Below are 15,432 nucleotides of genomic sequence, written 5' to 3'. Positions count from 1 at the left end.
TATTGAGGACCTTTTTTGTATGCAAAAAGGACTGATTTGAGTACATGCTGCCGAATAAATTGGCGGCAATGGATTAGAACTCTCAGTGGTTAAACAACTGAGAACGCTTCATTATATGGTGTTTTAATCACACAGCTGTGGACAGTCTCTCTGATAAATATATAGAGGATACATTTTACCTTCTTTTAAAGTGGTTAAATAGTGTCTGTTTTAGCTGTGAATAGGTAGTAAAGACCAAATTGCAACAAGTGAATGTCATCTATCCAGGCTCAGCAGAAAATGCCAGTATAATTAAATCTGTTAAATTAATACATTCCAGAACCTGGATAAAGGAAACAATACAAAATTGGAATATATGGTTTATAAATATTGCATACTGTATGTTAAGATTTTGTTAAAATATGTATGAGATATAAATCTTGTTTTAGAAAAGAACAAATAGAATATATTAAATAAAAAAAGCCTTTTGTAGACGGTTACCAGCGCTTTCTATTTTTTATTTATTCTTTATTCTGATTTATGGGCTGAGTATTCCCTAATTGAAAGCTGCGGCAACTGTGTATGTATTTGGTTGGCGCCAGGAAATTTTTATTAATTATTCTGATTGAAAACAATATTGTGAGTTGTTGGATGGTCAAAATTGACTTGAAATGAGTGGAAATGAATGTTATTGAGGTTAATAATACTGTAGATTATTAATTCTGTGATTTTTGCTGCTTTTATGATCTAAAAAAAGGATACAGATTAAAAACTAACAAGGAAGGTTTTGGCAAAACAAATACAGACCCAAATCCCGAGATTTGGGCTGGCGCAGATTCCTAATGATAAAACAAAACCGGGTAATAACAGACAATCATAGAGGTAGGAAGGCCCTGCACGCAAGCTTATAATCTAAAGGGAAATAGGCATTGATACACAAAGAAAGGTGCTATCTATTGCATAATTGTCCACCAGATTCAAAGGTTCTTGGTGGGCTGCATGATATGTCCACACAACAATAATGAACCGGGGCTAGGAGGAAGGTCAAGTGAAGAAAGAGAAAATATGTGAGAATATGTGTGAACTGTATAGTGAGGATGTAAATTGGATAGGAAAGTTAATGAAGTTTATGTGAGCGTTTCTGGAATTTGATAAGCTTGCCTTAAGAGGTGAGTTTTCAGGTAACGCTTGAAGGTTTGGAGACTTTAGGAGAGTCTTATTGTGCATGGTAGGGCATTCCACATAGTGGGTGAGGCCCAAAGAAAGTCCTGCAATCATGAATGGGCACAAATAATGAGTGTGGATGGTCAGAATAAAATATGCATGGTAATATGCGTGACCTGCAATCATGACAGTAAGATTATGGCAACCAACATGGTTAACTGAGTAAAGGGAAGAGAGGGAAAACACTTCCCCAAACTGTACTGTACCTATTTCACACTGTCAATCATCAAGGTGCTATGACAGTCACTGTTATTTCACACTGTCAATCACCAAGGTGCTATGACAGTCACTGTACAATAGGAAGAGCAGAGATTTATTTTTTAATGAGCCCTAACAATTAGTGATGAGCGGGTTCGGTTCCTCGGAATCCGAACCCCCCCGAACTTCACCCATTTTACACGGGTCCAAGGCATACTCGGATTCTCCTGTATTGCTCGGTTAACCCCAGCGCGCACGAACGTCATCATCCCGCTGTTGGATTCTCGCGAGATTCGGATTCTATATAAGGAGCTGCGCATCGCCGCCATTTTTCACTCGTGCATTGGAAATGATAGTGAGAGGACGTGGCTGGCGTCCTCTCACTTTGTTTCAGGGGGCTGCAAATATCTTTATTCTGGGGACCAGCAGTATTATAGGAGGAGTACAGTGCAGAGTTTTGCTGACCAGTGACCACCAGTATTATACGTTCTCTGCCTGAAAAACGCTCCATATCTGTGCTCAGTGTGCTGCATATATCTGTGCTCACACTGCTTTATTGTGGGGACTGGGGACCAGCAGTATTATATAGGAGGAGTACAGTGCAGAGTTTTGCTGACCAGTGACCAGTGACCACCTGTATTATACGTTCTCTGCCTGAAAAACGCTCCATATCTGTGCTCAGTGTGCTGCATATATCTGTGCTCACACTGCTTTATTGTGGGGACTGGGGACCAGCAGTATTATATAGGAGGAGTACAGTGCAGAGTTTTGCTGACCAGTGACCACCAGTATTATACGTTCTCTGCCTGAAAAATGCTCTATATCTGTGCTGCATTGTTGTATATTGTAGGAGTACAGTGCATAATTTTGCTGACCACCAGTATATAATATATAGGAGTACGGTACAGAAGGCCACTGCTCTACCTATCTCTGTGTCGTCAAGTATACTATCCATCCATACCTGTGGTGCATTTCAGTTTTGCACATTTTGCTGACCACCAGTATATAATATATAGCAGTATATATAGTAGTAGGCTATTGCTATTGATACTGGCATACAGTATTATTCCACACATTATAAAATGGAGAACAAAAATGTGGAGGGTAAAATAGGGAAAGATCAAGATCCACTTCCACCTCGTGCTGAAGCTGCTGCCATTAGTCATGGCCGAAACGATGAAATGCCATCAACATCGTCTGCCAAGGCCGATGCCCAATTTCATAGTAGAGAGCATGTAAAATCCAAAACACTAAAGTTCAGGAAAATTACCCAAAAATCTAAATTAAAAGCGTCTGAGGAGAAACGTAAACTTGCCAATATGCCATTTACGACATGGAGTGACAAGGAACGGCTGAGGCCCTGGCCTATGTTCATGGGTAGTGGTTCAGATTCACATGAGAATGGAAGCACTCATCCTCTCGCTAGAAAACTGCAGTGCCACTCCTAGATGGGCCAGGTGTTTGTGTTGGCCACTTGGGTCGCTTAGCTTAGTCACACTGCTACCTCATTGCACCTCATTTTTCTTTGCATCATGTGCTGTTTGGGGACTATTTTTTTTGAAGTGCCATCCTGTCTGACACTGCAGTGCCACCCCTAGATGGGCCAGGTGTTTGTGTCGGCCACTTGGGTGGCTTAGCTTAGCCATCCAGTGACCTTGGTGCACCTCTTTTTTTCCTCTGCATCATGTGTTGTTTGGGGACTATTTTTTAAATCTGCCATCCTGTCTGACACTGCAGTGCCACTCCTAGATGGACCAGGTGTTTGTGTCGGCCACTTGGGTCGCTTAGCTTAGCCATCCAGCGACCTTGGTGCACCTCTTTTTTTCTTTGCATCATGTGCTGTTTGGGGACTATTTTTTAAATCTGCCCTCCTGTCTGACACTGCAGTGCCACTCCTAGATGGGCCAGGTGTTTGTGTCGGCCACTTGGGTCGCTTAGCTTAGTCACACAGCGACCTCTGTGCAAATTTTAGGATTCAAAATAATATTGTGAGGTGTTCAGAATAGACTGAAAATGAGTGGAAATTATGGTTATTGAGGTTAATAATACTATGGGATCAAAATGACCCCCAAATTCTATGATTTAAGCTGTTTTTGAGGGTTTTTTGTAAAAAACACCCGAATCCAAAACACACCCGAATCCGACAAAAAAATTTCAGAGAGGTTTTGCCAAAACGCGTCCGAATCCAAAACACGGCCGCGGAACCAAATCCAAAACCAAAACACAAAACCCGAAAAATGTCCGGTGCACATCACTACTAACAATACACTTTGCAACACAAACACGGGCCCTCATTCCGAGTTGTTCGCTCGCAAGCTGCTTTTAGCAGCTTTGCACACGCTAAGCCGCCGCCTACTGGGAGTGAATCTTAGCATAGTAAAATTGCGACGAAAGATTAGCAGGATTGCGAATAGACACTTCTTAGCAGTTTCTGAGTAGCTCCACACTTACTCGGCAACTGCGATCAGTTCAGTCAGGTTCGTTCCTGGTTTGACGTCACAAACACTCCCAGCGTTCGCCCAGACACTCCCCCGTTTCTTCAGACACTCCCGCGTTTTTCCCAGAAACGGCAGCGTTTTTTCACACACACCCATAAAACGGCCAGTTTCCGCCCAGAAACACCCACTTCCTGTCAATCACACTCTGATCACCAGAACGAAGAAAAAACCTCGTAATGCCGTGAGTAAAATTCCTAACTGCATAGCAAATTTACTTGGCGCAGTCGCACTGCGGACATTGCGCATGCGCATTAGCGACTAATCGCTCCATTGCGAGAAAAAAAATAACGAGCGAACAACTCGGAATGACCACCACTGTTCGGCCAAAACAACCTGCCTCACCTATTGATTTTTACTCCACAATAAGGGCAGTCAAACTCAGTACCTATTGTTATCACCAGGGGAGTACAAGAAAGTGTATCACCACTTTCCTGTGTGTTTATTAAGTAGAAAAATGACAATGCACAGAGAAAATTCATTGTTGAGAAGTATAAATGTGTTGAACAAGACAGTTTGGGATTTAAGTAACAAGAATTTACATTTTATTTGTGTAGAAGCAAAATTCACTCATTACAAATGGTAAGACTTACATTGCCCAATGGCATCTTAGTGGTACCTATACGATAGGTTTGTACCTAAACCATGTGCCGGGTTAAGTTTTTTGAGGAGATTCTCTGTGTACAATTTAAGCATAACAGAGCAATAGAAAGATAGAAGTTATATGCGTGTGTACTGTGACACAGAGGCCCTGATTCTGTGTCACACACATTATACCAATGTTCCGAGATGAGAATTTTTTTGCTGCAGCACACGCTCAAAAAAAAAAAAAACCTTGTATGGCGCATGTATAACACTGTGTGTACACACAAAGGCGCAATTGCAATTAAGAAGTGCAGTATCAGAAATGCACTGGAAATGTGCTGGGCCTTCCTGGGCAGTGACTGGGAGCTGGCTATTCAGACCCTCAAAAATGGTCTGTTTTGTAGGCCAGTTATGGCAGTGTCGCGGGCATGTTGCTAAAGTGTTTGCATGCACAGATGCTGCATCGTTAACATTAGAAGCCATATACAAATGGAAAATCTGACCCTGCCATACAGCTGGTGTAAGTTTCCATGGTGCGACCAATGGTGGCGTCTGAGGGGGTAATTCAGAGTTGATCGCAGCAGCAAATGTGTTAGCAGTTGGGCAAAACCATATGCACTGCAGGGGGGGCAGATATAACATTTGAAGAGAGAGTTACAGTAGATATGGGTGGGTTATGTTGTTTCTGTGCAGGGTAAATACTGCCTGCTTTATTTTTACACTGCAATTTAGATTTCTGTTTGAACACACCCCACCCAAATCTAACTCTCTCTGCACATGTTATATCTGCCTCCCCTGCACTGCACATGGTTTTGCCCAACTGATAACAAATTTGATGCTGCAATCAACTCTGAATTACCCCCAAAGTCCGCACCAAGCAATATTACAGCCTCTATAGGAGCTCAAAGTGGCTGTTTCAGGTCTAGAATATTCATACACACGTATGTACACCAGGGAAGGGCATTGTAGCAGCATTTACATAAATTCACAGGCCTGTTACCATCAACAGACACAAAAAATGGATGCGGCTGCTTCCAACTCAGAATCAGGCCTAAAGTCTACTAAAAATAAAGATTATCAGAGAATGAAAAGTACTGAATACATTTGGAGGTTTTCTAAATTAGTATAAGTAGAGGTTCTCTGCATATAGGGGGTTAGTCAGACTTGGCTGCTGATGCGGCCGCATTGCAGTTTGTAGTCATTCACATTGAAGATCCCCGAAGGATGCATCCTCAACTGACAGCGACGGGCAATCGGTGGGCAGCAATGCAGCATTTCACAGGCGCGGTGGGCTGAACGGAGGCGTGCCGGGAGCGTTTTCGGGGCGGCTGTGTAATGGCACACACAGCCACTCCGATTTAAAAAATGGTGGCTGACCGCCTAACAAAGCAGCCAACCTTTTTTCGATGAAATTAAATTGCGGACACATCGTGAGGCAGCATATCACATGCTGGGCAGCCTTGCCCTGTGCTGGGCGGCCCCCAGCATGTGAGGAGATGGATGCAGATCTTGCTGCGTATGCAGCAATCTGTGTCCATCTCTGATTCACCCCCATAGACCTTGTAATAAATTCATGTAATAAATGCAGATTTGTGTAATCACACAGAATGCTGTATTACTGAAGTTTCACATATTGAAGTGCAAAAACTTACCATAGCACATAATAGGCCCAAACTCCAGAACAAAAGTAGCATCCTGCATCAGAGCTCTGCGAGACTGTGGCCTAGAACATGACTGGGAAGAAGACATTGGAAGAATTAAATGCCTAGCAACTACTGTTTATATAACATTTTAGGTTACATCATGTTGGATGAATACCCTACTCCTGTTTGTCCTTTTAAACATTTAGGAGAACAATGTATCAAACTTACGGTTTTGCACATCTGTCTTTTGGTATCACAGAGACTGATTTCACAGTGCAAGTAAACCATGTTAGAATCTTCAGCAAATTTGAATATTTGAACAGAAAAGAGTCCTCGCAAAGAGACTCCATTTTCTATCACCCTGATAGTTGCATCTTCCTTATTAGGACATCTAGAAAATAAAATATATACACATAACACTTACATGTGTAGCTACAGTAGGTGTACCAGAGGAAGCCAACTGTACTGTACTTTGATTATACTATGACTATTAGGTTAATATTGTTGCTGAGCTGAGGCTATCATATACTTACGAAATATGTACAATGGCCTACAGTATGCTGAGACCCCATCATGGGTGCATAAAGTTTGCAAGTTCTCATACTTCCATTTTGTGCCCCATACAGAGTTGTCAACAGATTTGCCTGTATTACATAGAGATGTCATTTAATGACGTTACTGATTCAGGCAGTATTTTTATTGATAACTAGTAGGCTAAAGTAAACCTTCAAACTCATAATTCGTCATTTGTCTGTAGATTTTTTCGTAAGAAAATTAAGACTGAAAAATTGCTGCTTGCATAAGTATTGAACCCTAACAGATTAGTTCTAGTAAAACCTCCTCCACAGATAGAGGCGGAAAAACGCATTAAGATACAATACTACAGGATCTGGTGGTAACTACTGTTCCAGACTTTTGCTAGCCATATTACTATATTGGCATAATGGGCTGCTAATTTCCAGGGAATGTATATATTCGGGTGCCTCTGGCACCTGAACCATAATCCGTGATAAGAAGCCAATGCAGCCATAGTAACACATGGGATAGGCGATTTATCCCCAATTCTATGTGTTATCGCATGATCTCGGGTCCGCTTTCAGACAATGAAAACTGCCTCTAATTGGTTGCTGTGTTAATGGCCAACGGTCATTGATCACGATATCTGGCTGTTTTTATCGGCTGAAAACAGAACAGGGCTAATTGGATACTGGCCATAAAATATAAGGCAAATACGGTATGTTACTAATCTTGAAGCATCTCAGTCGCACCGGTTGTCTCATGCCCTATGACACAAAGACACTCAGTGTATGAGGAAACATCTGTAAAAACAAAAAGTACTTCTATTGTAAGGTATTAGAAAAAGAAACATTGTTTTACTGAATAGCCACCTCAGTATTTTTTGCTTATTAATTCCTTTCTAGAACTTTGCTCTGTAACCTCAAGTTCTTTCCAATTGATGAAAGGGGACACAGTCTGCTAACAAGAACTAAGCAACATGCAGACCACACAGGATAAATTTATTCGCATGGTCTGACGTTCACACATATTAGGAAGAGCTTAACACTAGATCAGGATGTAGAAAACACAAAGTCACGGGTAACACATTGAACGGGATGCAGTTAATTTGCCGGCTGTGGAGATCCCGGCGGTCAGGATACTGATGCCGGAATTCTCACAGCAGACATTGCCAACAGCCGGAATCCTGGCGAACAGGGGCTATTGCCACTCGTGGGTGTCCATGACACCCATAGAGTGGAAATAGAACCTGTGGCGAGCACAGCAAGCCACTGAGCCCACAGCATGGCGAGAGCAGCGAGCCTGCAAGGGGAGTCTTTACAACCGCCTCAATGTCGGCATACTGACGACCAGGAAGCTGTTGTCGATATCATATGATCCCCATTGAACTCCTTTTGTTTAGACGTAATCTCTTTATGTAATCAGATAAATGTAACTAAATGTAAAACTTTATGGGCCTTAGTGTGAGTGGGATACTGCAATGTCTACGTGTGCACCTTCTGCCAGTATTGCCTCTGCAACTTTATGCAAATACCGCTACAAGCCCTTCCCTGTGTCTGCATGTGCAAGGACTTGATGCTCATATAATGCTCGGTGCTTATAGCAGGTGCACATTCTCAATCTGAATGTCACCACCTGTATGAATGATTCTGTGTCTCTATGTGACCACTATCAGAGACAAGCCAACGTCACTCTGATAATATGCTTATAAGACAGAACCATTTTTGGTGTGTCCGCTAAGCCAACTCCCTGTCACCATCCAGGAATGCCCAATATATTTCAAAAGTATTGTTTAACTGTTGCTTCAGTTGCAACTATGACTATGTCAGTATGGAATCTGGAAGCATGCAGAGTGCAACTTAGACGCATGTTCAGAAGGGAAAAAATAGCTTCACTGCATCCTACATTGTCGCTGGGTCCGACTCATAATCAGCCTTAAGGCCCATACACATTAGACGATGTCGCTCTGTGAGCGACATCGTCTAATGTTTCCCCCTCCCGGGCCGGCCGGCCGGCGGCCGACTATGCACACTGAGCGATATGACAGCTCATATCGCTCAGTGACGTCACGCCCCCGCCAGCCCTGCATGAAGGTCGTGGACGACAGTCCACATCCTTCATGCATGCCCTAGCGACAGCGACAATCGTTGCCGACCCGTGGGGCCACGCATCGTTCGTCGCTGCCGGCATACACACTTAACGATAAAATGAGCGACGTCGCTTAAGGAGGGGGAAAATGAGCGACGTCGCTCATTTAATTGTTAAGTGTGTACGGACCTTAAGATGTTGTAAATGTATCAATGACACAGCTCTGATATTCCTCCATTCCTCACCTCTCCTTAATGATGTAATATTTCACAGGATCATCACCATGTCTACTTGGTGTAGCGTAACAGTTTTTCATTGCAACGACATACTGGGAAGTATTTGCACCATTGAGAATAACTCCAACATGTAATGTTGCTGTTGTTGGTAGCACCAGCTCTGTATCTTGATATGTTGATTTGAAATTTTGGTCCTTATAAACAACCATGGACACTTTGAATTGTCCAGCGCCATCAACAGTGATGCTTGTTGAACTGGAATTAAAATGATGTTACATAGAATTAGTCTTCAGATTGTCACATAACTAAAGATTAGACTTCATACTGTAGTTACCACTGAATAACATTTAAGTAATCAATAAGAGGTTAAGGGGTCTATTTATGAAGCAGTGAGGCTTTTGGCTTAAGAAAGGAGTTATCAATGCTTCCTCCAGTATAAAAAAGCATAGATGAGCTTTTTCCCGATAGTTAACGCCATTTGAAAATTATATTAGCAGCTGTTTCCTATTGAATGAGCCATCAGAGAGCATAGAGGATCTTTTCAGATTCCTCACCTCTTTCCTAATCATTTTGGCCACATGATGTGCTGACCTATATGCCAGAACGGGATCCAGTCATGTGACCGGCACTCAGGATCCCGGTGGTCACCATGCCGATGCCGGGATCCCGCCTGCTTACAAGCCCGACAGATGGCATGCTGACTGACAGGGACTATTCCTACTCGTGGGTGTCCACAACACCCATAGAGTGGGACTAGAACCTGTGGTGAGCGCAGATAGTCACCGAGCCCGCTGTGCTTTGTTGCGCTTTCCTAACTTCCCCAGCATTCTGCTGCTGGAATCCCAGGGTCAGTATGCTAACCACCGGCATCCCTCGCGCCGGTCTCCCAGCCCCAACCCGCCAGAACACAGCTGTAATCTGTCACTGCTGTGATCAAAGGAGAAACAAAAATGTATAGTATTTGCCAGTACAGCTGCTTATAGGAGCAGGTGTCATGGCGTGAGAATAATGGTAAACAGTCTTGAAACTTTATTTCCGACCATTGCAAATAGCCGCGATAAGAGAAGTTTGTCACCAGTGTCATAAAGTGGTTTAAAATACAATGCTGACAGAAGTGTCCGGTTAGATTGTTGCCACAATGCGCATGCATCACGGCATGCATGACACTGGATAGCGGAAGAGCGCGTACGTACGCACGTACGTATGCACGCACCTGCTATCTGTTCACTATGAACAGAGGACAGGCGGGTGCGCACGGTAATGAATTAGAACCAAAACAAAAATAAGGGGGTCCGCGCACTTCTCTACTTCTCTGCCTGCGTGACCTCAATATTTAAAGCATGCATAACACACTGGGGCTTGCACTTAATGTTATTACAGCTTTAAATATTGAGATCCCACCTGATGAGTAGTGGCAGCTTGCAAAATCTTCCACTTCTTAAATATACCCTCATGAGCTTGTTTGTCTACACTCCCATTAGAATAAATGTAGCAATACTTTACAATTTAATGAGGAGGCTCTCCTCCATACAGAATTATGTGGGAGTATATTGAAGTGTGGTGTGCTTAGAAACTCACAATTATAGCAAATTCTTTTATATTTTGAAAAGTAATAAAGTTTACTCCAAACTCACAGTACCTTAGAACAGGGTTAAACGTTGTTTTAAGAGTGAGGTCAAGTGGATAAGCACAAGAGAAATTCATCTGAGCTTCAGAGTTCCTGATGATTTTTTTATCTGTTTCCAATTGGACATACATAATATTCTTATAGATGGCATGTGTCCCGTTATTCTATGGAATATAATAGGATTGCAATACTTTATTTACTGTTTATTTTATTTACTGGTAATCACACAGAGAACTTTTCCTGTAACTGGCATAGGCATATCCCTTTATAATTGTATCTTATTTGTAAACCATATTCCATAGATAGGTAGACGGACAAACAGACATTTGAATGGCTTTTTTTGTAATATATTAGACAACTCATGATAACGTACACTACAGTATGACAACAGGGGGGAATTCAGGCAAACAGGGCAATTTTTTTCCCCACCAATAATACTTCTCTCCTGCTCACTACACCTGGGGGTAAATTTACTAAGATGGGAGTTCTATTTAAGATGGGATGTTGCCCATAGCAACCAATCAGATTTACTTCTCATTTATCTAGCACCTTCTAGAAGATAATACCTGGAATCTGATTGGTTGCTATGGGCAACATCCCATCTTAAATAGAACTCCCATTCTAGTAAATATACCCCCTGGTCTGTGTATAGTTGCACATCAGGCAGGGAGGAGGAGATTGCTACTCCCTGCCTGCAGAGAGTGGCAGCAGCCTCACTCCCCAGCCTAGGATACTGGGCTAGGGAAGGTACGGCGAGGCTACACCGCAGTACTGCAATCACGTGAATCACTCCATTTCACTTCGTCCAGAAAGATAGGTAAATTAGCATATTACTCACATATAGCTGGGCTCCACAGTCTCCATCTTGAAGAGAAGATGTAACGGAAATAACACTTGTATTATTCTGATCCTTAATACCTCTGCAGCGTTTGTCGGAGAGGTAAACACTTGTGGCATTTAAATTTAAACTTTTCAGTTGACATGTTCTAAAAGACACTTTAATGTCTTGTGGATTACATGTCAACTCAAAATCCAAGTCTTCCAAACCTTGCCAACAAAAAAAAAAATAAGAAATAAGAATCAGATAACTGTACAAATAAGGGGTATGCTCCACTGTGACTGTGTTTTTGTGTGAATAGATAGATAGATAGATAGATAGATAGATAGATAGATAGATAGATAGATAGATAGATAGAATGTGACAGAATCACATAGACGGAGTACAGTCCAACTCACTTTATTTTCCCCCTCAGGCAGGTTGAACAATTCATGACGGATTTGCAGGCAAGGTTTATATAGATTTTCGCACAACACTTAAGGTCACTGGGAGAGCTGTCGGTACCCTTTACACAGCAGATAAGCAGTTGCTGACTGTCAAGCTTTCCTTTAAGTGTCATTTAAGAGTCAAAATCTCTATCTCTCCTTTCCTCCTATTGCTCTCTCAGAGGTTCGGCAATAACCAACCCCTAAAAGAATTAGCGTGAAGATACATACTTGGGCTTAAATGTCATCGAGACTGTCACCAATCAGCTCAGCGACCCTGACAACTATGGATTTGACAGTAATGTTGGTCATTTTGTACATTTTATTTTTCACCACTTCTCAACCGCCATGCTGATGGGAGCTGATCTTGGACTGAAACGGCATCAGGAGTGTCACTATTCATGTCCGCGACCCCGAAAACTATGGATTTTTACATGTCACCCCCTCCCCACCCCTAGGGGAGCTAAGAGTGTCTTAACCACACTGTGTTTTTTTCCAGATTGTAAGTCATATGTGTACCAAGTTTGGTGTAAATTGCTCCAGGCATTCCAGAGTTATGCTGGAACATATATATACTGTAGATACAGTATTTGTGTAACAGTTTAGATAATTTTATTTGTCTGTGTTTTATCTTATGTCATCTCACTAGTTTTCGGGTCTTGCAACCTCTGGAGGGCTTAAGGTGGGTACACACCTGGCTCATATTGGCCGAATGTAATTTCCGGCTGAATCAGAATAACATATTCTGCATATCGGGCAGTGTGTATACCTGATTGTGCATTTCCGTGGGTCGAATGCCATATCTTCAGAAGATAGCGCAAGCGACCCCTTGCTTTATAATGAAGCATGGAACAATGGATCGTTCGGTCGTTCATTACATCGTTCTGATGTGTGCCTCAGATATGAAATGTCGTCCCGTCAGCTGGGTACACATTGTTCTGATGTACAGTATGTCCGGCCTGAAGTACAACTGTTACTAATGCAATAGTCTCCTGGTAGTTCAAAAAACATTGCTGATTATTTCACAGCATTGAGCAAAATCTATTTTTTAGGGCCTGTGCATCCACAACTATATCTCCTTTCAAAGGTATATGGATTCATCTGACCAGAATGCTTCTTATACATATACTTTACTGCTATTAATTAATGTGTCACACACATAGCTACCCACCTGCTGTTATTTATTTATTTATTTATTTATTTATTTATTAACTGCTGTTCTGACACATTGTAGTACAGCATGATTCAAAAGTCGCAGTACACCTTTTTGTTTCAAAAACTGTGCAGGAAATGAGAAAACTGAAGATGGCTTTGACAAAAGAGGAAAGAATTGAGGTAATTTTGATGTCTGGAGAACGAAATTTCCGTGTCATAATGTAGCTGCAGATTTTAACAACCTGCACCAAGAAACAGGGGTGTATCTACCTATTGGCCAGGATGGCACTCGCCAGGGGCGCCAAGCAAGGAGGGGGCGCCGTCCGGCTGTGCCATCCATGGCCAGTGGGTAGAACCAAGTGGTACTGTTAGACTTGGTGACTGTCTGTTAGTGCCAGCACCAGTGTCCGGCAGCAGCGCACTACACCTCACTTGTAATCAGACTCAACATAAACTACAGCTCCCAGCAGCCCTTGTTGCTGAGAGCTCCTGGCACCAAGGGCTGCTAGGAGCTGTAGTTTACCTTGAGTCTGATTGATCACTAGTGCTGAGCTGTGCCGCTGGACACTGGCGTCGGCAGTGACAGACAGTCACCAGGTACAGTCAGAGCCGGATTATGGGGAGGGTGGGGGTCAAGGCATGGCCCTGAATTGGGCTAGGGCCGTGGACGGAGTGGAAGCACGGGGGTGGGACTACATGACACTCACTGTCAGACAGCCCAGCAGTATGGAAAGTGGGAGGTACTATTTCCAGTGTAATAGGTTCTAATACTGGGTATGACACTTGTAAAATAATTGCCAGAGAAATAAGGAGCATTGTGACTGAGCAGATCTATATAGTGTGTTGCTGGACATTGTAGTTGCAATGGAGAAGTTGCCCATGGCAACCAATCAGCACTGAAGTAACATCTATAATTTGCATATTATAAAATTATACAGAGCTACTGATTATTAGCACTGAAGTAACATCCTTAATTTGCATACTATAAAATTATACAGAGCTACTGATTGGTTGATGGGGCCACTTCTCCACTGGTCCACTTCTCCGCTCTTATCACTGCTTAGTAAATGTCCCCATTAGTATGTGACTATGTATATGAATAAGTGTGTAACTATGTACAGTATGTATGTGACTGTATTTGTATAGCCGGGTGGACGCTGCCGTGAGCGGCGGCTATGATGCGGAAGCAGAGATGGGGGAGAGGAGGAGACAGGGAAGAGCCGCGGGCAGACGGGGGAGAGCAGCGCTGCAGCAGCGTAGCCGGAGGATGTCACAGCCGTCACTCACAGCAGCATCCACCCGGCCGGGTGGATGCTGCCGTGAGCGGCGGCTGTGACACATCCTCCGGCTACGCTGCTATAGCGCGGCTCTCCCCCATCTCAGCTCCCGCATCTCAATTCTACTTTTTTTAAAAGTCGAATTGAGTTTGCATTGAATAGCCCAGGTCGGATCCATTCTGACAAATGAATGTCGGAATGGAACAGACTTCAATTGAATATACCCCTATGTATGTAAGTGTATATGTGTGTGCCTATGGGCAGGATCAGATATACTAATGGCAAATGTGGTTTGACCACATTCCACATATAAAAATAGGAATATATTTATTAGCAGTGGTCCACATTTCCATTTTCCCTTTGCATTCCCCATATGCCCTTTATAGACTGTGCTTTCTATAGGGGTATGACTGTGTGGCGAAACGTGAATAAGAGGAGACACTACTGTGCATTGTAATGTGAGTAATGGACACTATTGTGCAGTGTAATGTGATACTGTGTGGCATAATTTGAATTGGAAGTACTATTGGGGGTCATTCCGAGTTGTTCGCTCGTTATTTTTTTGACGCAACGGAGCGATTAGTCGCTAATGCGCATGCGCAATATCCGCAGTGCGACTTCGCCAAGTAAATTTGCTATGCAGTTAGGAATTTTACTCACGGCATTACAAGGTTTTTTCTTCGTTCTGGTGATCGTAATGTGATTGACAGGAAGTGGGTGTTTCTGGGCGGAAACAGGTCGTTTTATGGGAGTGTGTGAAAAAACGCTACCGTTTCTGGGAAAAACGCGGGAGTGGCTGGAGAAACGGAGGAGTGTCTGGGCGAACGCTGGGTGTGTTTGTGACGTCAAACCAGGAACGACAAGCACTGAACTGATCGCAGATGCCGAGTAAGTGTGGAGCTTCTCAGAATCTGCTAAGAAGTGTCTATTCGCAATTCTGCTAATCTTTCGTTCGCAATTTTAATATGCTAAGATTCACTCCCAGTAGGCGGCGGCTTAGCGTGTGCAAAGCTGCTAAAAGCAGCTTGCGAGCGAACAACTCGGAATGACCCCCATTGTGTAGTGATGTGCACTGGACATTTTTCGGGTTTTGTGTTTTGGTTTTGGATTCGGTTCCGCGGCCATGTTTTGGATTCGGACGCGTTT

At 43.0% G+C, this 15,432-nt stretch overlaps 1 protein-coding gene across 1 annotated transcript; it reads right to left on the bottom strand.

Annotated features, from left to right (window-relative positions):
- Positions 1 to 305: 305 nt before the first annotated feature.
- Positions 306 to 12,257, bottom strand: LOC134944181 (uromodulin-like). The gene is made up of 7 exons (XM_063932757.1): positions 12,188 to 12,257; positions 11,430 to 11,638; positions 10,604 to 10,755; positions 8,974 to 9,219; positions 6,353 to 6,515; positions 6,134 to 6,215; positions 306 to 322 (listed from the first exon to the last, which is right to left on the bottom strand). The coding sequence occupies exons 1-7, from the start codon at positions 12,255 to 12,257 to the stop codon at positions 306 to 308; spliced, it is 939 nt and encodes a 312-aa protein (XP_063788827.1).
- Between the last annotated feature and the right edge of the window lie 3,175 nt (positions 12,258 to 15,432).

The sequence above is a fragment of the Pseudophryne corroboree genome, chromosome 7, assembly GCF_028390025.1.
Source record: "Pseudophryne corroboree isolate aPseCor3 chromosome 7, aPseCor3.hap2, whole genome shotgun sequence".
NCBI lineage: Eukaryota > Metazoa > Chordata > Amphibia > Anura > Myobatrachidae > Pseudophryne > Pseudophryne corroboree.
The sequence above is the reverse complement of the archived record's forward strand: the minus strand, read 5'-3'. Positions and strand labels throughout refer to the sequence as shown.

Bases quoted from the DNA above. Each gene is read 5' to 3' on its own strand.
- LOC134944181 (XM_063932757.1), bottom strand. From the start codon at position 12,257: ATGAATAGTGACACTCCTGATGCCGTTTCAGTCCAAGATCAGCTCCCA. The intron at 10,756-11,429 runs GTGAGTAATATG...TATATTCCATAG, and splicing joins ACTGTGGAGCCCAGCTATAT to AATAACGGGACACATGCCAT. The intron at 9,220-10,603 runs GTACTGTGAGTT...TTTTAATTCCAG, and splicing joins ACGTTTAACCCTGTTCTAAG to TTCAACAAGCATCACTGTTG.